The sequence below is a fragment of the Ascaphus truei genome, chromosome 4 (genome assembly GCF_040206685.1).
Source record: "Ascaphus truei isolate aAscTru1 chromosome 4, aAscTru1.hap1, whole genome shotgun sequence".
Classification (NCBI taxonomy): domain Eukaryota; kingdom Metazoa; phylum Chordata; class Amphibia; order Anura; family Ascaphidae; genus Ascaphus; species Ascaphus truei.
The window spans coordinates 354652018-354678065 of NC_134486.1; the positions used below are offsets into that span (position 1 = coordinate 354652018).

Here is a 26048-nt window from a genome sequence, read left to right on the forward strand (position 1 = left end):
AGTACAAATTAACACATGGAGGGATGACAAATACTTAATGAATCTCAAACATGTATAATATGAAATTAAAAAAAAGAACGCATTGCTCATGTTACTCCCATAGTCAGACAACATTTAGAAGAGGCACAGAGGGCCCAACAAAACCTTTACAACAAGTAGGCTACAGTTCGCAGCTTCTGACCAGGGGACCGAGTAATGGTGCTTGTTCCCACAGCCGAAAGCAAGCTGTTATCACATTGGCAAGGGCCAAATCTATTCACCCTTCCTTCCCCATTGTGGGTTTTCCTCCCCTTTTCCCTTACATATCTTTTCTATATTGTTCCATACCCCTTGGTGGTATGTGTTCTATTTTTCATGAAACACTTTTGGCTTATATCCATTTTTCTTTTGTCTTTTATGAGTGCTGGGAACAATTTTTTGTATCTATTGTTGTGGAGGAGATATGGTTCCTCCTTGTTCCACGCAGCAACAATTTAAATTTCACGTATGCTATTGTGAGTGCTGTCTATTTTTGTCTTAGTGTAAAAATGTAAATAGATAAAGGGTCGGTGCACTAGGAGAAAGTGAACTTAAGAACACAAGAACAGAGGTCCTGATTAACAGATATCTCCTGGGTAGCAGAAAACAGGAAAGGCCCCAAATAACATGCACTCAAATACCTCTATTTAAGCAAAAGGACTGGTTGAAGGCAGAGACAAGCAGAATGACTATGTACTAACGAGGGATTCGTTAGTGAGAGAATGGAGTAGGACAAGGTGCAAATATACTGAAGACCAAGCTAATTTGTCTCCCGCATATCAGCAGATGCGAGGATATGAAAGACCGCACAGGGTAAATGGTCCTAATTAGCGTTCAAAAGGACACTCTATGGTGCTCTGATGTATCAGAGCGCTGTGTAGCATATAGCAGATATGTGTCACGCTCCTCAGTTGGATGTTTGGACCAATAATTATAATAGTGGAGTAATATAATTGGCGATTGGTGTTCAGGGATACATAAGTAAATATTGTACACTGTCCCTGTTAGTAATATACCCAAAGAAACTACAGTTAATTCAGTGCAACATGGTAAATAAATGTCGGACCGTAGTTAGGTAAGTTTCCTTAGGTACATAACCCTACAATATCGAGAAGGGTAACGGTAGGTAATAAAGAATCAAAGGGAGTAACTAAACACTGCGGCTAAGCTTACCCTAGGTACCGATCCCGTTGCACTGCTGTAGGCTAGTTACTGACCACTGGAAAACAGCCACAAAAAAAAATGTGTGTGTGCCAGGAACACGCATATTTTATGTGAAACTTTTGTCTTTTGTCACAGAAATTGTATTTGTGATGGTGATGTTTATAATTAAAAATCATAACACAATTTCAGTGCCAAAACGCAATGAAGTTTGACTTCGAACGCGTGTTTTAGCTATTTGCACTTCTATATTTAAAGTAAATGTGAATTCCTTGTGTGTGTGTGCGTCACTGTGTGTGTATGAGTGCGTGAGCGCCAATGTGTGTGTGCAGGCGTCAGCCAGTGTGTGCGTGCGTCAGTCCGTGTGTGCGTCACTGTGTGTGTCTATCACTGTGTATATGTCAGCACTGTGTGTGTGTGTGTGTGTGTGTGTCAGTGTGGCGCAGAGTGCACTCAGCATGTCCTGCAGGCTCTCCAAGCGCTCCCTCCCCGCTCAGCGCTCTTCCCCCTCCCTCAGAGTTATGGGGACACTGAGCGCTCAGTGCTCTCCCCCTCTTTCCGATATACGGGGACACGGGACACTGCGCGCCCAGCACTGTCCCCTTTCCCTCCCTCAGAGCTATAGGGACACGGAGCGCTCAGCGCTCTCCCCCTCCTTACGATATACGGGGACACTGGACACAGCGTGCTCAGCACTGTCCCCCCTCCTTCCATCTGAGCAACAGCACGCTCAGCGCTCTTCTCCCCCCCCCCCTCCCTCTGGCGGTGCTGCGGGGACGCGGCACGCTTGACACGCTCGTCCCCTCCCTCCTTCATTACCAAAGCAGCCGCCCTTCCCTCACTCCTCCCCCAGGCGGAGCTGCGAGGACATAGAGCCCGGATCTCGGGGAGAGGTGTGTGTGTTGTATGTTGGGTGTGTGTATCCCAGTGTGTGTGTCCCCGTCTATCCAGCACTGACTCTTCCTGGCAGAAGCTGATAACACTGACGCCTCTTCTGCCAGGAGTGATGTCACTTCCGTCACCACTGACTTCCGTCTCCAATCAACTACATTCACGTCGCTATAGAAGTTTTCACTTCAAAAAGTTTGTCTCCGCACGCATCGCTCTTCGCCACACTCACGTGTATATGCGCGTGCGCGTGCAATATAGACGCTCCAATGCATTTACATGGATTTGGTCGCGCAGCATGCGCGCAATCAGCATGGACGAGGCCTAATGCTGACAAGAATTAGAAGTGTGTGAGTGCATTTGACGCTGGTTAATTGATCCTCGCTTACACTTTGTTATACGCTGTTAAACTATTTTGTGATTTTTCTTCTCTCCACTTATTCCACGAGAGCTGCACTCTGTTTTGTTCATTACACGGAATAGAATCTGATTCTGATTTCCAGACGCACAAATCTTTTACTCACCTGGTTATCATATTTAAGAGACTGTGTCCCAACTAAAAATCGGATGGCATCAGTTTCTGCGGTCTGAGGCGTTAGGGCTCGTGCCTGCAAAAATAAAAAGATACAGTAATGAAACCTACGGGAAGCGAGAAAGCCCTGACACCAGTGAGTGCATTATGTGGTAAAACACACTCAACCTCTGTCTATACTTTTGGGGACAGTTACTAAAACTGCTCTACCGTATGGTGTTACAATTTAAAAACCTGCATTAGATCCCGAAAGGTTGTGTGTTTTATCTTTTATGTGAAATTACATACATAGGGCCATTGTACAGATGTGTGATGGCTGCCGTACAAATGATCATACCACAGCTCTACTTAAGACAAAGAAAAATCATCTACTGTAGAGATGTTTGTCTGGATCAGGGGTGACCAGCTTTTTTTTTTTATAAATAGGCACACTTTTTTTGCCGGACCGCTGTCCTACTGCCCCTTACATCCTGTTTAAAATTAATACAGATGCAGCTGCCGTTATTCGAACACTTCACGCGGTATATATACCCACGTCAAGGCGCGGGATGTCTACCAACCGTACCGCCTTAAAACGCGAGTGCAGGCGAGTGCAGAAAATGGTATTTTAGTGTTCTGGCTTTTAAACACCTGAAATTGACAAAGTAGCGCAGTAGCACAGTACTGTACACATTACAATTCATTCATTTCATTGCATTTAATTGCACACAATCCATGAAATTCAAACAAAGCAACCGCGATAAACACGTGTGCCTGGGGCGATTGGCCGCGTTAATGCCGTGTGGAGTACAGCAGCGCACACGAAAACGGCGCCGTGATTTGTTCGAATAATGGTCACTGCATCTGTAGCTAAACCGGAACGGCAAAAGTAAATCAAGGATAATAAAAACATTAAGATATTACAAACGTTTTTATATTGGGAAGAGAACAGGGGGGAAAAAAAAACAGAATATAAAAATGTCTCAGTGTGATTTCTGAATTTCAGAAAACAGTTTCTCAATATTTGGAGTGGTTTTCGAGGTGGATAACAGAAGCAGACGGCGCCCACATGAGCGTCTGTCAATACAGATCTGTACTTATTATTTTTTACAAAGTTCATTGCTGAAAACGTCTGCTCACAAAACAAACGTGGGTAATAACTGAAATCAATTTAAATAGTTAAATGAAAATTAAATGACTTCATTTATGATTTTAATTGTTAAAGAAGTTGTTCAAATTGTGTTCATTTTCAAAATCTATGTTAATATTCATGTTTCCCATGTCCGTTTTTTTACTTTTAAGGATTTCCTATTGTTCCTTTCCTTAAAATCAATTTTTCCTTTTTGCTCCATCAGGTAGACCAGTGGTTCCCACACTTTTTTGGGTCACCACCCCCTTGGTTCCATAAACTCATCCCCAGTGCTCCCTACACTACACTATAAAAGGCATTATTCAGAATAGCGACTTGCACAACCCACTAAGGAAGATAATAACAATAAAATTCAAAACAGTAACAATTAATTGCACATTTATCCAAAATCCAATTATAACTTTTTAGGTTTAATTAATTCATCAAAATTGATGAACTTGATCCGGTGATACCAGCTTGTCAAAGTCTGATAGTCATTTAGCAAGAATTTTAGATACCACATTTAGTAACTACTTCCATGTTCAGTAAATTCTTAATGCGATTGATGGGCTTGATGAAGTGATACCAGTTTTCCAATGTCTGGTTTGAAGTCACATAGCAGGAGTCTTAAAATCACCATGTTTAGTAATCTGGAGTTGATTTCTTTGCTTGGAGAGAAGTGGGATAACCACACTAAAACCACGTTCCACCAAATATGAAGTTGGAAATGCAACAAGGAGCTTCTTAACCACTATCCATAGTGCAGGATAGCAATCAGAAATGTCCTTCTGTAACCAAAACTCTAGGTACGATTTCTTAAACTTTGGGTTCAGCTCAATGTCATTTTATAGCTCAATTAGTTCTTTCTCCACTAACCCAACTTCCTCAGTATCTGAAAATGGATTTATCACCCAGTCTGGAATTTCCATCAAAAGAAGATCCTCAAATCACTAAGATAGATCTTCATGCAGCATATTCAAATGGTCACAAAAAACTTGCAGATCATTATGTATACCACCTTTCTCTTCTAGCTCCGAGAGGCACGGAAATTGGTATAGCTCGTGACAGCCTATATTGGCTTGAATAGAGGCAACTTTGAAATAAACGTTTATATGACAGATTTGGCCTTAAAAAGATTGACCTAATTTCCTGACAACTGCTAATTTATTTAATTGAACTTTGCAAATAGTTCTGATAAATAAGCGATGTCATGCCTGATCTCTTTGAGTTTATCACTCAGGAAAGCATTTGTGCCTTCAAAAAACGCCACGTGTCAAAAAGGTCGTAAAAGTGTCTCATACAGTTGCCTTTTAAGAGCCAACGAACTTTAGTATGAAGCAGCAAACGTTCAAAATCGTCACCATTCTCAACACAGAGCTCCTGGAATAGTCGATCATTAAGAGCATGGGCTTCAAGTTTATTCACTGCAGTAATGACAGTACAGTATGTAATGACTTGTGCAGGTGATCACTGAGGATTTTTTGCAACCAGATGTAGGCAATGAATGAAACAGTAAATGGTAAAGATATTTGGCACAGCTTTTTTCAAGTAAGCAACACACCAACTGTAGAGACCGGCCATTGATGGTGCTCCATTAGTTGCAAAAGCAAGTATGTTAGTATGTGCAATGTTCGACAAACATATACATTTGCACGCCCCGGGCGAGTGGATTTAACATCGTGGCGAGCTCCTATTGGCCCAAGCAGCACACGTTTGGTACTAGGTGGCGAGTAGATTTTTTGGTGATTTGTCGACCACTGAGTATGTGGAATTTCCTTTTCTTTGAAGAACTGCTCAACAACCCGAAATATTGACTCTCCTTTAGTATCTATTTTTTGTTGCCTTGCAAATGACTCAAGCCAAACTTTCATCTTTTATAAAGCGCACATAAGCGAGAATCAGAGATTCATTGCTTGGCAAAGTTGACTCATCCAGTTGTAATGCAAATGATGTTGTCCTTAGTGTGCTCCACGGTGTATCTTCCACATTCTCAGCCATTTCATCTATGCGTCTTTGCACTGAATTGTTGCTGAGAGGAGTCGTCTTAATTATATCGTGTGGTGACTTAAGCAAAACAGTACTGAGAACCTCATCAACTGCTGGTAGGATTAGTTGTTCACCAATTGTATGCGGCATTCCAGGCTTCGCAATCAACAATGAAATGTTGTATGATGCACGTGTGATCAGTGTTTTGTTGTGAAGCACAGCAAAACATGCTTAACAGTCTTGGCCGCTTTTGAAATGTCACAAAGTGATTGAAAAAAAAGTTATTGTCTCCCTTGTCAGGATGTGCCTTCTTCAAATGTTCAAACAGTCTGGAAGGTGAAGATTTGCTCATTAGATGGTTGCAAATAAATACCCCACCTTTCAATATATATCAAATAGTCCACGGTCCGGTTCTTGTCTCAATTTATTCAGAGACAATAGAAAACATCTTTCATAGCATCATTTCAGTCGGTGACATCATTCAGGCATATAGAATCAAGTTATAGAGTGAAGAATCGTTAGCTTGCTTGTTCTTAGCTTGGGTGTGAAATGATTCTGTATCTATACATTAAATACTCTTCATACATTTCATTAACATAGCAATCACTTATTTTTCTCACTGTCAGGCCAAAATGCTCTTGGTCAATCATCAAATGTTTAAACCAATATTCCTTCATTTACTTTGATTTAAAAGAACCTCTTTGTTCTGTCACTAAGTAACTATATTTAATCCTAGGTTCCTTTATCTTTTAAGACCCATCTCTATTTTATGGTCTTACTACTATTTAACTAACCTTTGAATCCAAACGGTTGCAACTTAGCAGACGTTAAACATACACCTGGCTGTCTTCAGCTTATCTTTGCAGAGTCAGCTAATCATTTTCCAATATCATTTCTAACTTAATACTAAATTACTTATTTTAACTAGTTAAATGCCAAATAAATATGAATCAGAGAATATAGCATAATTAATATTTAGGATTGAAATCATCCTCTCTTCAGAAGGCTTCATTGCCTTGTTAGAAAAGACCTTTCACATACAGTATTAGGCACATAGGCAGCTGCTGGTTTGGTGGTGCTGGTATAAATCCATACTTCAGATATTCCTAACTTTATTGGCTACACTTATGTAGCTAAAAATCTCACTTCATAATCAACAGGTTCAGTAACCCGAGAACACAGGACAATAAATACCACACTCAATACTATTATGTTCAGGACTTACCAACAAAAACATGAGAAATTACAAAAACACGCGGTGACGACAGTTTCTCAAAATGTGGCATACTGGTCTGGCTAGAGCTCTGGTGGCGTGTTCACTAAAAATTTCGATCGGTTCCACCAGATTTCAGCACCATGCAGAGGCAGAAACTTGAAGCGAGGAAGGCGTTTCGCTCTAAGATTTAGACTGGCCAATCGTAAACAAGCGAACAACGTGCTCGGAGGGGTCCACCTCCAGTGCTGCCCTGCCTCTTAGCGCACCCCAAGGTAATCCCACCGCCCCCCGGGGGGCAGTACCGCCCACTTTGGGAACCACTGAGTTAGACCATTGCAAATGCCGACACGGGTCACTTCATGGCCGGAGGTTGGGCCACCCGTGATCTCGGCGCATTTTCAGCAACATGTCATCGCAGAAGCGGTCTATATATCAAGACAAAAATAGTGCAATTCTGTGTCAAAATCACAAACTGCACCAAATGCATCATGTATGTTTTGAATGGCTCTACTTTTGTCTTGACCCACCGGGATGTACAATTCCTTAAGTGATGTATTCTTTAAGCGACAGTATCCAGTTTTTCAGCCTCACACTGGAGGTCTTGATCGGGGAACAAAAAACACGTCTATGCTTTTCTTTCTTTCCTGAAAGTCTCCTATGCGAAACATTAATTACTATGGCTTAAAGAACACATTATTTAATGAGATTTAGGGGTAAATTAAATTTAAAGGGAAACGGCTGTTTCACCAAAAATCCCCATGTACCCTAACAGGGATTATCAGCTGAAAACAGCCACTTTGGAATATGTAGAATTTACCCCTTAGAGTACTTCTGCCATTACATGTATATTTGGGAAATACAGAATAATCCCACAGAAGAAGCATGTGTTGAATTGATGTTGGATTATATGGTACAGGGGTGCGCTCCATCAGCTGTTTCCATTATGCATTTTCAGCAAAACCATCCAAAAGGCATAGGGGGGTTATTCATTAAGCTTCATTACGGGTTAATGCAACCCAACATGGCCTTAAATCTCAGTCAGGTCAACAGGAGTTACCGCCAGATCGGGTGCATAAACCTATAACGGAGTTTATTGAATAACCCCCATACAGAAGGAAGCTTTATTTTTTTTAACCAAATTATTTTAAACGTATCTGGCAAAATAGTAGCCCCACTTACTCAGAGAATTCCATGACATGTAAGCAGAACGGTCACTCCAATCCAAACTAACCAGTACCGCGTACAGGAAAAAAACATACACATGCAGTGTTTCTTATGATGACATTGGGCACAAGGAAACTGCAGCTGAACGAAGCCCGAGTGCGGCTTCCCCCCGCCCCAAAAGCTCAGTACTCTAAATTCCCATAAGGATTATCACAGCGGGGGTCCCGGCTTGTGAATGGGACTTCCGCTGTGTTAATCCTACCGGGCCCCATCGGTCTGGATGAGCTGTGCAGAGAGAACAGAGAGAAGCAGTCCCTCTCTCTGTGTCTCCCTGCACAACTCCTTAAAATTACATTTTTATTTCGTACAGTAGGATTGACACAGGGGGTCTCCGGGGCTGAACCGCATTACTTTCAGGTCCGGGGACCCCCTGCTTCCCCAGGTACAGGCCCCGGTATGGGGTGCCGGTATCTCCTGCAAGTTTAAATGTCCCAGTCACGTGAGAGTGAAGATGAATCGTGCTACATCTGTAGAACACCACCAAATACTAATGATATTTCAGCACATACTTATAAATGACCAAGGGGTTATATTCATTGAATTGTTCTACTCCTTATCAATCAATAATCTCCATTATGCCTTAGTGTTTTTTTTTACTGGTATGTGGTTAAAGGAAACAGGACCTGCAGCATACACCATAACTGGTCTCCACTTTTTATCCTGTTTATTTAAGGGGAAAGTGTGTAAAACAGCAGGAATACATGCTTAGCAATTTCATCAAAAGATATCAGATGTACTAATTAAGTTGATGATTTTTGCATGTTTACAGTGAACAAAATAATTTCTCTAGTTTCATTTTGTGCTCTTTTAACCCCTCTAGTGTCCCATGACGTAGCCAACACGTCATGAGGTCTGGCTGTCCAAGTACACAGTGATGTAGTCGCTGCTCCATGGGCTTTGTACTCGTTTTCTAGGGGTGATCGTGTCCTGCGCTAACTGTGGAGTGATTTCACACATGGCTTCTCCATTTTGGCTTTATTTTTGTTAAATAAATCATGACACGGTGTAATATGTCATGTGTTGTTCATTTGAGGTTGTGTTTACCTGATTTTAAGACCTGCTAAGGAACAGATGATTGTTATTATGTCCTGATATGTAAAACCATGAAATTCAAAGAGGGTGTACTTTCTTTTGCACACAACTGTATATACAGTATCTAATGTCACTGCCTTTGCTTATTAGGAAGAACAAACAGTAAGGCTGAGACATGCAGGGGATTCTATTTTTAACTTGACAGTCTGAACATTTCCCTTGCTTTTAGCTACAAAGGATTGGGGGAGAAGTAAATCTGAATCTCTTCTTCCACACGTTATAAGGTTTGTGGACTCTGACCAAGGTTTACTAATTTGTGCAAAGCTGCCCCTCAACTGAGTGGGCTATAAGATGCCTTATAAATATGGCCCCCGGTCACCATGTACTAAAGCCAATTAGATGGCATTTGTTAGAGTGCATCAGTCACCTAGTTTTAACCTATTAAACATATTACTGTCATTTGAATGAAATTGGTCCTATGTGCAGCATTCCCTTTACAATAGAGCAGAGTAGCTATTTGGGAAGCATTCTTAATCATCTCGCCCACTGCAGGTGTTCCTAAGGTCATACAAAATCTGAAATCCTGCATATTGTATCTTTCCATCTGCAACTGGAAAAAAAAAATGTGGGTTTGCAACTGGCAGGCCCCTGAGACTTCAGCTAAAAGGGGAAAAAAACAGAAATGGAAAAAAAAATTTAAAAAAATGAGAAAGAGAGCTTAGCACAGACAGTCTCTCAACACTGGTTGTCAAAACCTCACACTTTTCACCCTCCCACTCCTTTTACATCAACCTCTGATCACAAAAACAAAAGCTGTCTGAACCCTACTGAGACACGTAAGTGGTATCAGACTCGAAGCTTTGGGGAGCAGCCTGCAATCTTACAGCACAGTCTAAAACCGCACGTCAAAAACATGACACACAAAAAGCAAACGTTGACAGAATATTAAAATGCAGGACCCATTGCCATACACCGACACACACACACACCAAAAAGGATACCACACTTTAATACAGAGCTGGAAAAATATGTTGCCATTTCTCTAGCCTACCAGAATACATACTAGCCAGGGGAAATTATTTTGCCATTGTATAGGTTTATGCACCCGATCTGGTGGTAACTCTGGTTGAGATATAAGGTCAGATTGGGTGCATTACCCTGAAATGGAGCAAACTCCGCAAGATTGTCTAATTTCTTCTACCTTACTTTTGTTCTTCTATTCAGGGGCACCGAGTGGGGGGGACTGCCGGGGCTGGTGTACCGGGTGTATATACATATATATTATATGTATTGGTTTTTTTTATATGTATTGGGTAGGTGGGCTTTGTGTATGTATTTGTGGAGGTGGGGGAGTCTGTACAGCTGAAGTCCGTTATAGTGCGGTCCACTCCCCACCCCGCGCCGATCTCCACACCGACCACCCAGCCTTGCGCCGATCCCCCAGCCTTGCACCGTTCCCTCCCCCCCCCCCCAGCAGCCCCACGATGCCCCCAAAGGTGGGCTGTGACACCAAAGGTAGGGGGGCTCTGTGTGTGGTGTGGTGTATGTGCTGTGAGAGTATGCAGTGTGCTGTGAGAGTGCGCAGTGTGCAGTGAGTGTGTGCAGTGTGCTGTGAGAGTGTGCTGGTGCTGTGTGTGCTGTGAGTGTGTGCAGTGTGCAGGGAGCAGAGAGAGTGTGCAGTGTGCAGTGAGAGTGTGCAGTGCGCAGTGAGTGTGTGCTGGTGCTGTGAGTGCTGTGTGTGTGCAGTGTGCTGGTGCTGTGAGAGTGTGCAGTGAGTGTATGTGCAAAAAATGTATTTATTTATTTTAAATTAAAAAAAAAAAAAAAAATTAGTTTGGGGTCTATGCTCAAACCGCGTTATAAGCGAATCCGCGTTATAGCGGGTTGAGCTGTATATATTTGCTGGGGTGGGAATTTTTGTTGTATGTATTTGGTGGTTGGACATTTTTTACATTGGGCGGTGGGAAGTTTTTTTGGGGGGGGTGGGGGGCGATTAGAACTCTGGTCCTGGGCCCAGGGAAATCTGTCTGCGGCCCTGCTTCTATTCCTCATGTATTCTCTCAATTCTGATCCTATTTCCTCTTCCTCGTGCATTCTCTCTTTCCAGCTGACTCATACTTTTTGCCAAGCCCAGCCCATCTCTCTTGCAGCCCCTCAATTTTTCACTTCCCTCTCCTCATCCCTCCTTCCCCATTCCTATCACTGCCTCTTCCTACTGTACATTGTTGCAACACTCTCCCCTTTCCTGCTCTTCAGTCTGTAACCCGCAGGGCTATGATCTGTGTGGCTGAGGGACACGTGCAGGCCTTTCCTCACTAGCTTCTGCTCTTTCCTTTCTGGCCACAATTGTGTCGCAAGCCTCAGATCTACACAGAAACTTCCGCCGCAGCCGCTCCTCCAAGGTAAGTTAATTTAAGGGTTAAGTGAGCAATTAGGGTAAGGGGGTTAAAGATAGGGTTTAGGGTAAAGGGGTTAAGGTCAGGGGTTAAGGTCAGGGGTTAAGGATAAGGGCTTAGGGTAATGCACTAAGATATTTAGGGTAGGGGTTAGCGTTCGTATTTGGCAGCGAAGTGGCCGATGGAGAGAGGTCCCTGTGGCGAGGTGAGTAGCGGCAAAAACGCCAGCAGAGATTTAGTCACGGCCGCGACAAAATGTTCTACACCGGAACTGCAAGTGCCCAGGAAGGAAAAGGCGGCACAATCTCAGAGCCCTGCTACAAGTCACCATTCAGGAGGGAAAAAGTGTACTCATCTGCATAAATACATGGAAAAGTGTATATTACTTTATTGTAGGGTGCAATCTCCTGCAGACTGTGTTGGAAAATGCATTTGTTAATGTCACCTTCCAATAAACCTATCAGTGCTCTGTATAGTGACTTACTTTCTTATCATATAGCACTGCAGAAGTATTATGAAAACTTAACATTTTGGGTGTGCAAATATGGCTCCTATTTTCTCTATAGAAACAATTGTTTTGCGGTCTCTGTACACAATGTGCGATACAATGTTTTTAAAGTGTAAAGTCGAGGCAAGAGTTCTGAGTATACCGATCGTGTAACGCTCAAACTTTGTGGATGACTGCTAAGAGTTAATAGAAAATGTCAAGTCATTTACATTTTTAACCCAATTCTGGAACGTATCAGGGAAATCCCATACAATTGGCCAAATCGCGTCCTGCAAACTGAAGATTTTCCCGAGGCGTAATGCTGCAAGGGCAGTGTTTTTATTCGTTTGGCTGGATTGTGTCAGCAATATTTGTAGCTATCAAAAAGTAAAATGAGCATGGTAATGATCCGAGCTGCAGTATTCACTCGCTAATCATTCAGCTCAAATGACCTCCCACTGGTGAACTACAGAAAATATAGGAAATGTAACTATTCTTCTCATCTCTTAAAGCAGCAAAACATGTGAAATCTCTGTTTTCTTTTACATACAGATGCAGCGACCGTTTTTCGAACAAATCACAGCGCCATTTTCGTGTGCGCTGCTGCACTCCACGCGGCATTAACGCGGCCAATCGCCCCCGGCGCACGTGTTTATCGTGGTTGCTTTGTTTGAATTTCATGGATTGTGCGCAATTAAATGCAATGAATGAATTGTAATGTGTACAGTACTGTGCTACTGTGCTACTGTGTCAATTTCAGTTTTTTATTCAACGTTTAATGCAATTTGTAATGAGTTTTAAAGCATCCTTTGATTTCTATAGCAGGTTTTAGCCCACCTCCCACACAGTGCAATATCTTTGCAACCCTTTCCTATTTGGGATAATTTGTTGCCAATGTTCCCAGCAGTTTGAGCTGTAAATTGTAATAATAGTTATATAAGGATACATTGCAGTTGCTGAGTTACAGTAAACTAACTGAAGGGCAGCCATTATGTTAGGCACACAATCAGGGATTTTACAGATTTAGAACAGGAGCACCAAACGATCACCAGCTTAGGCAAGAATTCAGAATTATACATTGTCACATGCTTTACATATAAGAAAAGGGGGAAAAAAACTTCAGAAGTAGTGTTGCTGCTTTTAACCTAGGCTAGTAAGATGTGTGAGAGACAAAGTGGCAGTGAAAATACAAAGCATCCTATAGAATCATTTCCATCTGTAAAGATGAAAAATGTCAAAATATACAAAGGAATCATTTAAAAAAATTATTTGAGAAATGAGAGATGGATAAGGGAGAATTAAATAGTCAAAAGTGTTGGGGGGGGGGGGGGAGAGCATGGTAAAAGAAATGGATATATAACTCCCCTTTGGGATTACTAGGGCCTTAAGGGGTGAACGGTGTGGGCCCACACAGAGTAACGTCCCTTCCCCATCACATGGGGCTTGGGTGACGCAGCAGAAGTTAAACCCCGCCCCTTCTGCCTGGAGACAGTGACATCAGGCTAGGCTATAAATAATAGGGGGAAGCTTCTGGAACTCCTATCGCAGGAGAAGTTGAAGAGGGATCTCACTGTGAATAGCTTATATATACAGTAGTTCCTATGGTTTAGGATAGAATAAGGATTCCCTTTTATTGTTTTATAGTTAGGGAAAGTACCCTGTTTATATAGAGTCCCACTCAGATGATCTTACACTACTCCCAAGGTATGCAGAGAGAGACACAAACTACGCACAGAGGGGGCTCCAAAATCACAGTAGTTATAAAGCCTCAGCACCTTCCTAGTGGTCAGAGATGGGGGCAGCTAGGAAAGCCACGCAAACAGTATAGTCATAACACAGACATTGATGTAAACTCCCCAAGAGCCAGGCAGGGAGGGCAACAGATATGATTGGGGGAGGGGAGGGAGGAAATACAACATTAAACCAAAGTTATAGTAAAAAAATAAAAACAATTGTGAATTTATCCCAGTTTCTAAGAAAAATCAACATAGAAGGAGCAAAGTAGATTCTACTAAGGCAGCAAAGAAATCTAAAAATAGCTAATGAGAGTTAGGTTCTCTTTGTGTAGTGAACGTGCCACTAATAACTACAACATGCCATTTATTGCATAACTCACCGTTTCGTCCTTGCTAGAACCTTCATCAGGACCATATAAAGACAACATCACAAAAACCCCTTTTTTTCTACCCTCTTACGTACACAGAAACAGATGCTAAAATAATGATGTCATGTCAAAAGGTCCTCAGCTAACCAGTGTCCTTCAATTAATATTTTTACATATACACGGACATTAACACGTATGGCAATAACAGAGAAATATATTACATTGTTAATTCTTTGATATAACAAATACAATTATTGCAGCTCTAACAGAGGTTAGTAAATATTGGTCTGTGAGTTGATGACCGCAAACAGCACTACTGTTCCACTAATCAAAATGTTAGAGTAAACGTCACTCAATGTCTCAAAGATATCCAGATCGCCACAAGCCTCTGAGCATATTTACTATGCAGTGCTACTCAGGGCACCACGTGGTGAATATGGACTGTGTCGTTATAAAGATTCAAACACGCAGTTACTAAGTAAATATGGCTCTCAATATCTTTCAGCCAAAGATTTCTACATACGATTAGGGGTAGAAATAAAATGTGTTACATGTATCTTTTAGATGTTTGCATGTCTAGAGAAAACTGCAGCTTTTGCATTGATGATATAAGAAGGGTAAGTGGCACTGTTGTTTTAAACAACACAGTTTTTCCCTTGGGGGACTACTAGTATAAGGGGTCAACAGCCTTAATGTGTTAACTGGCTGGGATCACTCGGGTTACTCCCCATGTGATGTAGGATGATTGTGCAGAAAGGGATAGTCCATCCTTTGTATGTCTTGTGATCAGTGATGTCAATATAGGGAGATAGAAGGGTATAGATAGATCCTCCCTACGTTCTTGAAACAGGTTCCTCAGAGTTACGACTGAAGCCTCACGGCGAGTTCTGTAAATAGGTTAGTGTCTATAGTTTGGGTATTAATGATGTACTGTCACCATTTATTGTTTTCAGTTAAGGAACGTGTCCTATATAGTTAGAGCCCATGGTAATGGTCGAAGATTCTTCTCATGCAGGAAGAGGAGCAAGTATGTGCTCAGCAGGGATTTCTCAGTGTAGACGCTCTGGAACATAATTGGATCGGCCCCACCTGAAGGTCCGCAGCAAACTCCCGATCCGATAAGTATACACTGAGAATGCCATACACTGAAATGGGCTAGTGACCCAACAAGGGTCCACCTGAGATAGGGCATTATTGAAGCCATGCCAGAGATTACCAATCTAACAAATACTAAGGGAAACCAGCCCAAGTACCTCCCCAGAGTAGGAGTGAGAGCTACTAGGGGAGGAAGCACAGAGTAACCATGTTGTTTGACACCAGTTAATGTCTGAAGTGAAATCTGTCCGTTTTAATGGCGTGCATAATGAACGGCTGTGAATAAAGCTCTTGTTTCTACAATATAAGTTCCTGGCACCCCCATCATTATTCTATCTATATATCCACACCCAGCCTGCAAAGACCCAGCACCCTGAAAAGGTATGAGAGACCGAGCACAGCCATGTATATATATGTAGGAAGGATGGATTGTGTGGGGAGGAGGAGGAGGGAGGATGGATTGTGTGAGAAGGAGCAGGAAGAGGCCAAAGAGGAGGATGGCTGGAAGAGGAAAGAATTGCATGAGATGGGGGTGGGGGAAATTGAGTGAGAGAAGAGAAGGGGAATAAAGTGAGAGGTTGGGGGGGGGGGACGAGAGCAGTAGGACAGTGGCCCAGTTCTGCCATAGTAACAGTCCACCTCATCCTCTCCTGAGTCAGCAAACTTGGTCATTAGCCAGGCCTCTCGATGGGGATCGGCGTTCAGACCTCTCCGCTGTGGGAAGGCATCCCACTAAAGTGCTTTTGCATACAGTAGACAGGAAGATTCCTAATTTATTCTTTAATTGCAAATTAAAAATACAAGTGGTGATTAGGGTAATTGGCTCATACATTTTATCTCAAACTTTTTGGGGGAAGTTTTACTTGATTAACCTGGAAAATCATCCAAAATGTCAGCCCCAAAGAAATGGGTCAAGTGAGATTTGATAGAAAACATTAAGTGGAAAACAATCATATCACGTTTCCAAAAAACAGCCCCCTACACCATAAATCTATAGAGATGTCTGGCGTCTGAAGAACAGACTACACAGTTAATTCCTGACACCGCATTCAAATAATGTTGTGTATGAAAGTATTTTATTACAGCCTTAGTTATGGGACTGATAGAATTACACCCTAGGTGTTATAGAATTAATCTCATAGGTAAAAATGAAGATGCAAATAAACCACCTGAAATTATTTATCTTTCTCTACATGAATCTTAGCAAATAATTGCTTAGAAAGCAGCTGTTCCTGTTTTGAACAGTGCATTTTGATATACAGAGACTCTTTACAAGCATGGCTAATAACTGCAGTTAATTGGTATTGTTAGAACATTAGGAGAGCCATGTGAAAAGGTATGAAAACGATCTCTCACTTTTTTTTTTTATTACTTATATTTTTTATTGAGCATTTTTGTACATACAAAATAAGGTAAACAAAACATATACAGTAACACAGAAAAAGGGGGGATACAGTAATACAAATAAACTGGTTGTGGAACAATAGAGAAGAGGGAGATCGGGGAGGGGGGAAGGGGTAGCATTTGTACCAATATAGCACTGTACACAACAATTTAAATACCACATGTATCACTCTGTTCAAAGTATTCTAGTCTATATATGGGGATATACCTGCATGGCGGAACCAAGGAGCCCAATCTCAGAGAATTGCCAGGTAGAGCCGTTCAGATAGGCTGAGAGTTTTTCATATAGACTATATGCCAAATGTTGCTGTTTATTTGGTTTAAGGATGGGGGGGCCGGTTGTTTCCAATTTTTGGGAATTGAACACCGTGTAGCGTTTAAAATTTGGGATATTACTCTAGCTTTTTTTTTGGAGATATTAGTCATTGGTTTTCCTAGCAATATATATACTGGGTCGTGTGGGACAGAGATTTCTAGTATCTTGTGTATTAAGGTGAACACTTACGTCCATGTTTGTTGGATTTTGGGACATGACCAGAATATGTGCAGTATATTCCCCACTTCACCACAATCACGCCAGCACAGAGGGGAAATGCCTAGGAGAAAAGAGTGTAACCTGGCAGGCGTCATATACCATCTGAATATTAACTTGTAAATATTCTCTTTAATTACAACGCATGATGAATTTTTGGAAGCAGCTTCCCAGATGTCTTTCCAGATATCGAGATCTATACAGACGTTAAGATCCTTTTCCCAGGATACCATATATTTATCGGGGGTTTGGTTGTTCTTGATAGAGGATAAACTGTGATATATTCTGGAGATAATGCCCTTTGTGTGGGGCTGGTGTAGACACCATTCCTCATACAAAGTTAAAGCATGGGGTTGACTTGGCTTGTAGACTGATTGGATATAATGCCTAACCTGGAGAAATCTGAAGAATTCGGAGGAGGGGATATCATGGTTTGTTTGTAACGAAGCGAATGGGGGAACTTTCCCTTGGATGAGGGTATCCTTAACTCTTATGAGTCCTTTTTGAACCCAGGTATGGTAGTGCGAGTTTCCTGTGTAAAAAGGAAGGGAGGGGTCCGAGAATAGGGGTTGCATAAGGGAAGGGGTATCGGTTAGTTGGAACATGGTTTTGAGGGAATCCCAGAGATTACAGGCAAAGGATATCACCGGGTTCTTGTAGATCTCAGGTGGTCTAGACTTTATGTTGAGCCAGAGAAGATTTTTTATTTTACATGGGGAACAAATCAAGTCCTCTATCTCGACCCACCTCCTTTTGGTTGGGTTTGAATGCCAGCTAATAAGTTGCCCTAGCTGTGCGGATCTATAGTAGTTTTGCAAGCTCGGGAGAGCTAAGCCTCCTTCTGATTTGGACTTATAAAGAATATCTTTACGAACTCTGGGTCGCCTATTTTGCCAGACAAACTTCAAAATTTTCTTCTGTGTATTATTTAGGTCTTTCTGACAGATTTTAACCGGGAGAGTTTGGAAGAGATAAAGGAGTCTAGGTAGAATATTCATTTTAATGGTGGTTATTCTCTCAAACCAGGATATTATATATGGATTCCAAGTAGTCAAATCCTTAACTATCTGGTCGAAAAAGGGTTTAAAATTTGCGTTGTATAAAGTTGAGTAATCTTTTGTTAATTGGACCACTAGATATTTAATATGGTTCGAATTCCATTTAAAGTCAAAATTTAGTTGGAGTAATTTTACTAATTCTTTAGGGCAGGCTTGCACAACTCGTAAAGCGAGAAGGGCCGAACTGCTCCAAGGAAAAAAAATTGGGCCGCACGGGTAAAATCATCATCATCATCATCATCATCATCTCTCCTCCAGCACCTCTCATCATCATCCTCATATCTCCCCCAGAACCCCTCACTATCAACCTTTGCAATACTCCCCATCTATCTGTCATACCCCCATCTGTCCCCCTCACCCACACACACACAATACTCCCTCTCCACATCAAACACACAATACCCCCCTGCACACCACACACATCCCACCCCCCCTGCACCTCACATCCTTCTCCCCCCTGCACCTCCAACCACCCTCCCCCGCACCTCCAACCACCCTCCCCCGCACCTCCAACCACCCTCCCCCGCACCTCCAACCACCCTCCCCCGCACCTCCAACCACCCTCCCCCGCACCTCCAACCACCCTCCCCCGCACCTCCAATCACCCTCCCCCGCACCTCCAACCACCCTCCCCCGCACCTCCAACCACCCTCCCCCGCACCTCCAACCACCCTCCCCCGCACCTCCAACCACCCTCCCCCGCACCTCCAACCACCCTCCCCCGCACCTCCAACCACCCTCCCCTGCACCTCCAGCCACCCTCCCCTGCACCTCCAGCCACCCTCCCCTGCACCTCCAGCCACCCTCCCCTGCATCTCCAGCCACCCTCCCCTGCATCTCCAACGACCCCCCCGCACCTCATATCACCCCCCCCACACCTCCAATCACCCCCCCCGCACCTCCAATCACCCCCCCTGCACCTCCAATCACCCCCCCTGCACCTCTAATCACCCCCCCCACCTCCAATCACCCCCCCCCCCCACCTCCAAATCACCCCCCCACCTCCAATCACCCCCCCTGCACCTCCAATCACCCCCCCTGCACCTCCAATCACCCCCCCTGCACCTCCAATCACCCCCCCGCACCTCCAATCAGCCCCCCTGCACCTCCAATCACCCCCCCTGCACCTCCAATCACCCCCCCCCGCACCTCCAATCACCCCCCCCCCGCACCTCCAATCACCCCCCCCCCCCCGCACCTCCAATCACCCCCCCCGCACCTCCAATCACCCCCCCCGCACCTCCAATCACCCCCCCCCGCACCTCCAATCACCCCCCCCGCACCTCCAATCACCCCCCCCCCGCACCTCCAATCACCCCCCCCCCGCACCTGCAATCACCCTCCCCCCCCCGCACCTCCAATCACCCCCCCCACACCTCCAATCACCCCCCCCTGTAACTCCAATCACCCCCCCTGTAGCTCAAATCACCCTCCCCCCCTGCACCTCACCCCTGCACCTCACATCACCCTTCCTGCACCTCACCCCCCCTGCACCACACATCACCCCCGAGACCGCGGGGAATCGTCGTCATTTTTTTTTTTTTTAAAGTTTTTTTTTTTAAATCTCATCGCGGGCCGCACAGAGAGGCCGGACGGGCCGCATGCGGCCCGCGGGCCGTATGTTGTGCAGGCCTGCTTTAGGGAGATTTAAGCTAAGGGTCATGGATTTAGAATGATTTTATAACCTGAAAGGGAGTCGAATGCTGATAGATCATGAAAAAGGTTAGGGAGGGATGTGAGAGGTTTTGAGAGCGTCAATAGTATATCGTCCGCAAAAAGAGCTATTTTGAATTCTTCCTGACCAACAGGAATACCCGCAATATTGGGATTCATCCTTATCCGGCATGCTAATTGTTCTATGCCTAAGGCAAACAACAAAGGTGACAGCGGACAGCCCTGTCTAGTTCCATTTGATATTGAAAAGGGATCAGACAAGGAGTTGTTCGTCCTCACCGTGGCCGTTGGTATGGAGTATAGTGTGTTTATGCTACTTAATATTTTGGCTGTGAATCCCATCTGCGATCCCATCCTCAGTCTCCCTGGAACGTCTTGGGGTACTGACATCTCTAAACCCGGGGTTGCTTGGCATGAACCCCTGTCTCTCTAATAGTCTTTCCGAAAGCCTGCGATCAATTTGCATAAACGGACAAAGTCCTGAAATCTCGCTGGGGTCTCCACCCGGGCTAGTTCGTCTTTAACTTGCTCCGAGAGACCCTGCCGAAATTGATATTTCTGCGCAGCCTCAATCCACTCAGTATCGTTAACCCATCTGCGGAATTCAGCGGCGTACTCAGCTGCCGAGCGTCTTCCTTGACGAAGATTGTTCAGAGTTGCCTCAGCGGTTGCACTACGATTTGGGTCATCAAAAATAAGACTCATGGCATCGATGAACTCCTCCAGCTCCCTTAGTAGTGGGCTATCCTGTTCTAACATAGGGGAGACCCAAGCAAGGGCCTCATCCTTGAGCAGGGTTATGATCAGTCCAACCTGGGCTTCGTTGGTATTATAGATGGTAGGCTGAAGCTTGAACACGTCTGCATTGATAAAGGAAATCCCGAAAAGATTGTCTTTTTCCTCCAAATTTTTCCGGAAGGGTTACACGGGGTGCGGTTTGCACAGTCAGTTTTTTGAACAGATGCGGTGATTAAAGCTGCACGTAGTTCACGGTTTTCAGCTTCTGCGGCGGCAGCTCGTTCCTCTGAGCGGAGGGCACATCCTTCCGCGCGGACAACACATTCTTCCCAGCGGGCATCACGTTCTACCTGGCGGGCATCCCGTTCTTTCCGGAGGGTATCCTGTTCTTCCACGTGACCAAGACGTTTGATAAGGTGTCCTTGTTGTTCTTGGAAACCAACCATGATACGTTGTAAGTCCTGCAGTGTCCGAGCCTGGGGCAGGTCTGTTCCGGCGGAATCCATGGTAGGGCCTGTTTATTCTGTCAAGGATTGGACTTCGGCTGAAGTGGATCCCAGTGGCAGGAACAGCAGGGAGCGAAGTCATGAAACCAGCAGGGGTCCGAGGCAGGCGGCAGGTAGCGAAGTCAGGAAACAAGCAGAGGTCGGCAACGAGGAAACTGGAACAGGATGATAGCAATAACTAGCACAGCAGTAAACACAGGAACCTTGCAGAAGCTAAGGAACCAGTATAAACAGGCAAAGAGGAACAGGAAAGGGAGGTTTATATAGGCAGGCTGGGAGGTGGAGCACAGGTGCAGAGGTGTCAGGTATCAGAGTCTGGAATGTTCCTTAGTTTAGCAGCAGCACTCCCGGTGGGCAAGTATAGGTACTGCAGGCTAGAACCAGACATTGAGAGTGACAGCAGTCCCGGTGGCCAAGCATGGGAACAGCAGGCTAGAGAATATGACAAAGGCCTTTCTGGACAGAGAGAGTTAAATGTGTTAGTTCCTGGAAAAAAAGATTCTTGATTTTCGTTAGGGGCATAAGTGTTGACTATTGTTATATCAGTGGAGTCCAGTGACCCTGTTATAATTAGAATTCTCCCAGCGAGATTGCTTTTAATTTTGTCTTCTTTGAAGTTTAAATTTTCATGGATAAGTGTAGCTACGCCATTTTTTTTCGTGGGAGCTGATGAGTGGTAGACTAGAGGGTAGTCATTGCTCAACAGCAGCGATGGATCTTCCTTTTTCAAATGAGTTTCTTGTAGCAAAATTATATCTCCTGCCAGTCTTTTGGCTTCCGAAAGGGCAATACGTCTCTTTCGGGGAGTGTTTAAGCCCTTGGTGTTTTGGGATATTATATTAATCGGCATGGTGGTGGTTCAGGGTTCTATGATACAAATGAACAGAGTGATAACTTACATATAGATGAAGAGTCGGTACATCCGTCTTCGGAAACAATCTGTTATGGGAACATATACGAGAGATATACATATTATTATATGATGGTGACAAAGGCTTGCAGAACTTGGAGGAGGGGAGGGAAGAGAGGGTGGGGGGGGTAAACCGAGGACCCCGGCTTCCAAACATTGTTTGGGGGGACCAGCCATAGTGGGACCCGTGGTGCGAGTCTCTTGCACTCACAGATTAAATGAACATGAGGGGGGAGGGCAGTGGCCCAGCGCCGCAGTGCTCCTTTGTTTAGGAGCTAAGCCTTCGAAAAGGGAAAACAAAATCACCCCAAAGAGTACGGGGTGGGCTGTGTGTGTGATCTTACACATCAGGGAAATAAAAGCAAGAATGGGGGGCATTGAACGTTATAACTGTTTACATCAACATATCCTTTCTCAAATTTAAAAGCATTAAGTAGGGTTGGCTGGCAGCTATAGTTTGGCAGACTCTGCATTCGTAGTCTACAGGGGGAGAGGTAACATTTATTTTTTAATTAAAATATATAGATTTAACGTTTTTGTCCCACTTAGAGATAACATGGCTTATAACACTCACCAATTTAAATACATAGGGGTTCATATACCATGGCATTGCAGTTTCATTTTCATCTTGTGCTTCTTAGCATCAATGCATTAAAGCAGCAGTCCAAGCTAAATTTTTTTTTTTTTAAACATTTTTTGTTCCTCCCTTTAATATGTGAATCAACACAATCCACACAATGATATGTAATTAGCTAACTTGCCAATCGATCGGCGAAGATTCGGCTCGGGGGTTCACTAATTGGCTGTCAGTGCAGCAGAAGAGAACCAAAGATGTAAAGTTGTGTGTGGAAGATCATATGACCAGGCAGTCACTAGATACAATGGAGCTCTGCACTGCTAGAGAGAGAGTGAAGCTCAAAAAGGGGCATGCCAGAGCCTGTTTCGGAAGAGGAAGTGACTTTGTAAATGGTTGCTCTATAAACAAAAAATGTTTGTTACATTATAATACATTAAACATTTCCTTCAGTTGTGTTTAAAAAAATCCTACAAGTATTTTCCCATAGTACAGAACGGATTTAGTAAAAAAACAAACAAAAAATAAAAAACCACATACTGTATAGGATATTGCTTGGTCTGCAGCTTTAATCCTATGCTCCTCAACTCCAAAGGGGCCAGATCAGAAAACATTTAGTTAAAGTAGAAGTGCCACAAGATTATTGTAGTAATTTTAGATACATTAAAAAGGACTTGAAAAGTACTATATTTCAACTTTTTGCAAGCATTTGTAACATTTGTATTATATTTACTTATATTACATTATGTTACAAATGAGTTTCAGTGTGAAACACTGCACGCAGCTGCCGAAGCAGCTAGTATGTGATTAGCAGGACCAGAGTCCAAGAGCCACATCAAGGCCCTTCTCAGGTCGCTCACCACCAGTTGAAGAGCCTACATTAAGATATTTTTGCACCGTGTGTGTCAATAAATGGAATTAAGACGGATTTACATGAAGCACAGATTCTAAATACATACAGATTAGCCGCCCCTATTGTACCTAAATGATTGGTGGGATAAATTGTGCCAGGACTTCTTCAGTCGCACTTGCTGCAGCACAGTACAGCATTTTTACACTACTAATGAAAGCGAAGGGTTTGGAAAACCCTGTACAGAATGTATACAAAATCTGCATAAGATTTTTTTCGCATAAGCATCAAATTTCCCAAGTGGGACTAAAACTTTATTTACTTATCTGCATCATGTACAGACTTTGTGTAAAGTCTACACAGGCTTTTAAGAATATAGCTTAGCAGCCTTTCTGTATTTCCATACACTCAGCTTTTACAGGAAGCTTTTTTTTTTTTTTTAAATCACTGTGTAGTGCAGTGTTTCCCAACTGGGATTCAGCTGCCATGCCCTGGGGTTCTGTGAGAGGATCAAGAGGGGCCTCGGGATTTCCCGTTCTCCCAGAGCAGGGAGAAAGCATGGTAGTTAGGGGACTGGGCAGTTTTCTCCACCCAGATTGGCTGCTGTTTGGTAATGCAGCCAATCGGGAGGTGATGTGAACAGGTTGAGGAAGGAGGAAGCAGCATGGGCAGGAGAGAGGTGAGGCTTGGTGTCCGTCTGTCCTGTGTGTACTTGTATTGTCCTGGCATGTGCGTCTCCTGTGACTGTCTCTGCCCCCCTCTGTCGCCTGTGACTCTGTCCTGCATCAAAAAAAAGTCTACACGGTTGAATGTGGCGTAAAGCACCTGGATTAATGACCTGCGTCACATATAAGAGAGTTAATTAATAATCTTGTTGGCTATAAATACAGCTCTGAGAAGAAAATAGAATGTAGACTGACATGTAGGACCAATTTTTTTGCAGCTCGTCTCATCCTCTCCTCAAGGTTGTGGCCAATACTGACATCTCATTGGGAAGCTGGTGTACATCTTACTAAACAGTTAAAGATGATACAATACGTTATTGTATTTTATCATCATTTCCTAGGACAGATCATTTCATTTATATGTTCCCAAGTCGTAACTTCACTAACATATCTTATAGAGGTCTTGTACTTTCAAGGCTTCAAGACTTCTACACATACATACAAACAATCTACAAAAACTATACCGTACAAACTTAAAATAAAGTGTAAAACTCACAGATGTTTAGATCACTCATGCACACAGTGTACTGTATCCAGTTTAAATGACCAGTATGCCTCCTTATCCCCTCCCATAATAGTTATTTCGAAATCATCACTACTAGTACACTTGTATTGGTTTATTAAGATGACAAAGGAAAGGACATGGAAATTCCTACTTTTGTGCCACAGCCTAGTAATAACCAAACTGAATGAAGAGACTGAATTTATAACTTACTGTGATCAGCGACCGCAGTGTTCTCAGTTTTCACAAAGTGTTATTTTAACACGTTTCCTCCCTTTTCCCAAGTCTTCTGACACTTTAAATAACCACGATTTTCTATGTTAAAACAGACTGCACTTGACAACCTATGCAGATGCCTCCATAGTTAATTGTACCGTCACATCTGTGATATAGACCTATGTGGTCTTATATACATCATCGTATCTTTGCAACGCAACCTGCAAAAATCCCTTATCAGTTTTAAAATGGGATTATACTGTATAGTAACTTACACATGCTGCATACATATTTCACTGGACAGGAAAATAGCGTATGTAACACTTTTACCATCACTGCCGACATATGCTATGTGTTAAAATCAAATGGTCAAAATCCTATCTCCAAAAACAAAACATCAAATAAAAGGCAAAGTATTTTCATACAGTACTGCCTCTGTTAGGGGCTTATACTCGATAGATGAAAGTTAAAACAATTGAAGATTGCGGTGATCAGGCATGGCTTCTAAAGAAAAAAAGTTGTACATTTGCAGTTGAAAATACAATTTTACATGAATATTTCTCCAAAAACAGCAAATTGCTGGGTGAGCTCAGACTGCAACATGTAATAGTGATGGAAATTAAGAAAACAAAAAGCAGGGCCTACACTTTTCAGAGGGGATAAACCAGGTTTTTAAGTCTGGCATCGATTGATTTAATAAAGCGATTTCCCTTACAGTAATTGCACACTGTATAGACCAGGTGGTGGTAGACATGCTGACCAAAGTAACAGTCCAAATCGTATGATATCAACAGAAAGTTACTGTCAATATAATATGACCGCACCTATGAAAATGCCCCCAACCACTCATATGCTAACTAGAAGAGCGCAGGACCCACTATAGCTCCCGTGTTTCCCCACTTCAAAAGTCTGCAGCATGGGGAGCAGCTGTAAGGGCTGTTATATAGTGGCCGCGTGTGCTACGCCGTGCGCATGCGCAGCACTTATAATTGGCTGAGGTTAGTCAGCTCTTCTATACAAAGGCCGCACGCGCGCACGGCAGTGAGCGTGCATCCGGCCGACAGCGGGGAAGACGGGGAAAATAATCTTTTTGTGCCGCTACCGGCGCTGAA

The 26048-nt window shown here is 43.4% G+C and overlaps 1 protein-coding gene across 1 annotated transcript in view; it reads right to left on the reverse strand.

Moving 5' to 3' along the window:
• Positions 1-26048, reverse strand: part of LOC142493739 (EARP-interacting protein homolog) — an 83000-nt gene that overhangs the window by 50935 nt on the left and 6017 nt on the right. Inside the window, exon 2 of the mRNA XM_075598282.1 lies at positions 2592-2675. Within this exon, the coding sequence (XP_075454397.1) occupies positions 2592-2675 (84 nt within the window). The remainder of the gene's footprint in view (positions 1-2591; positions 2676-26048) is intronic.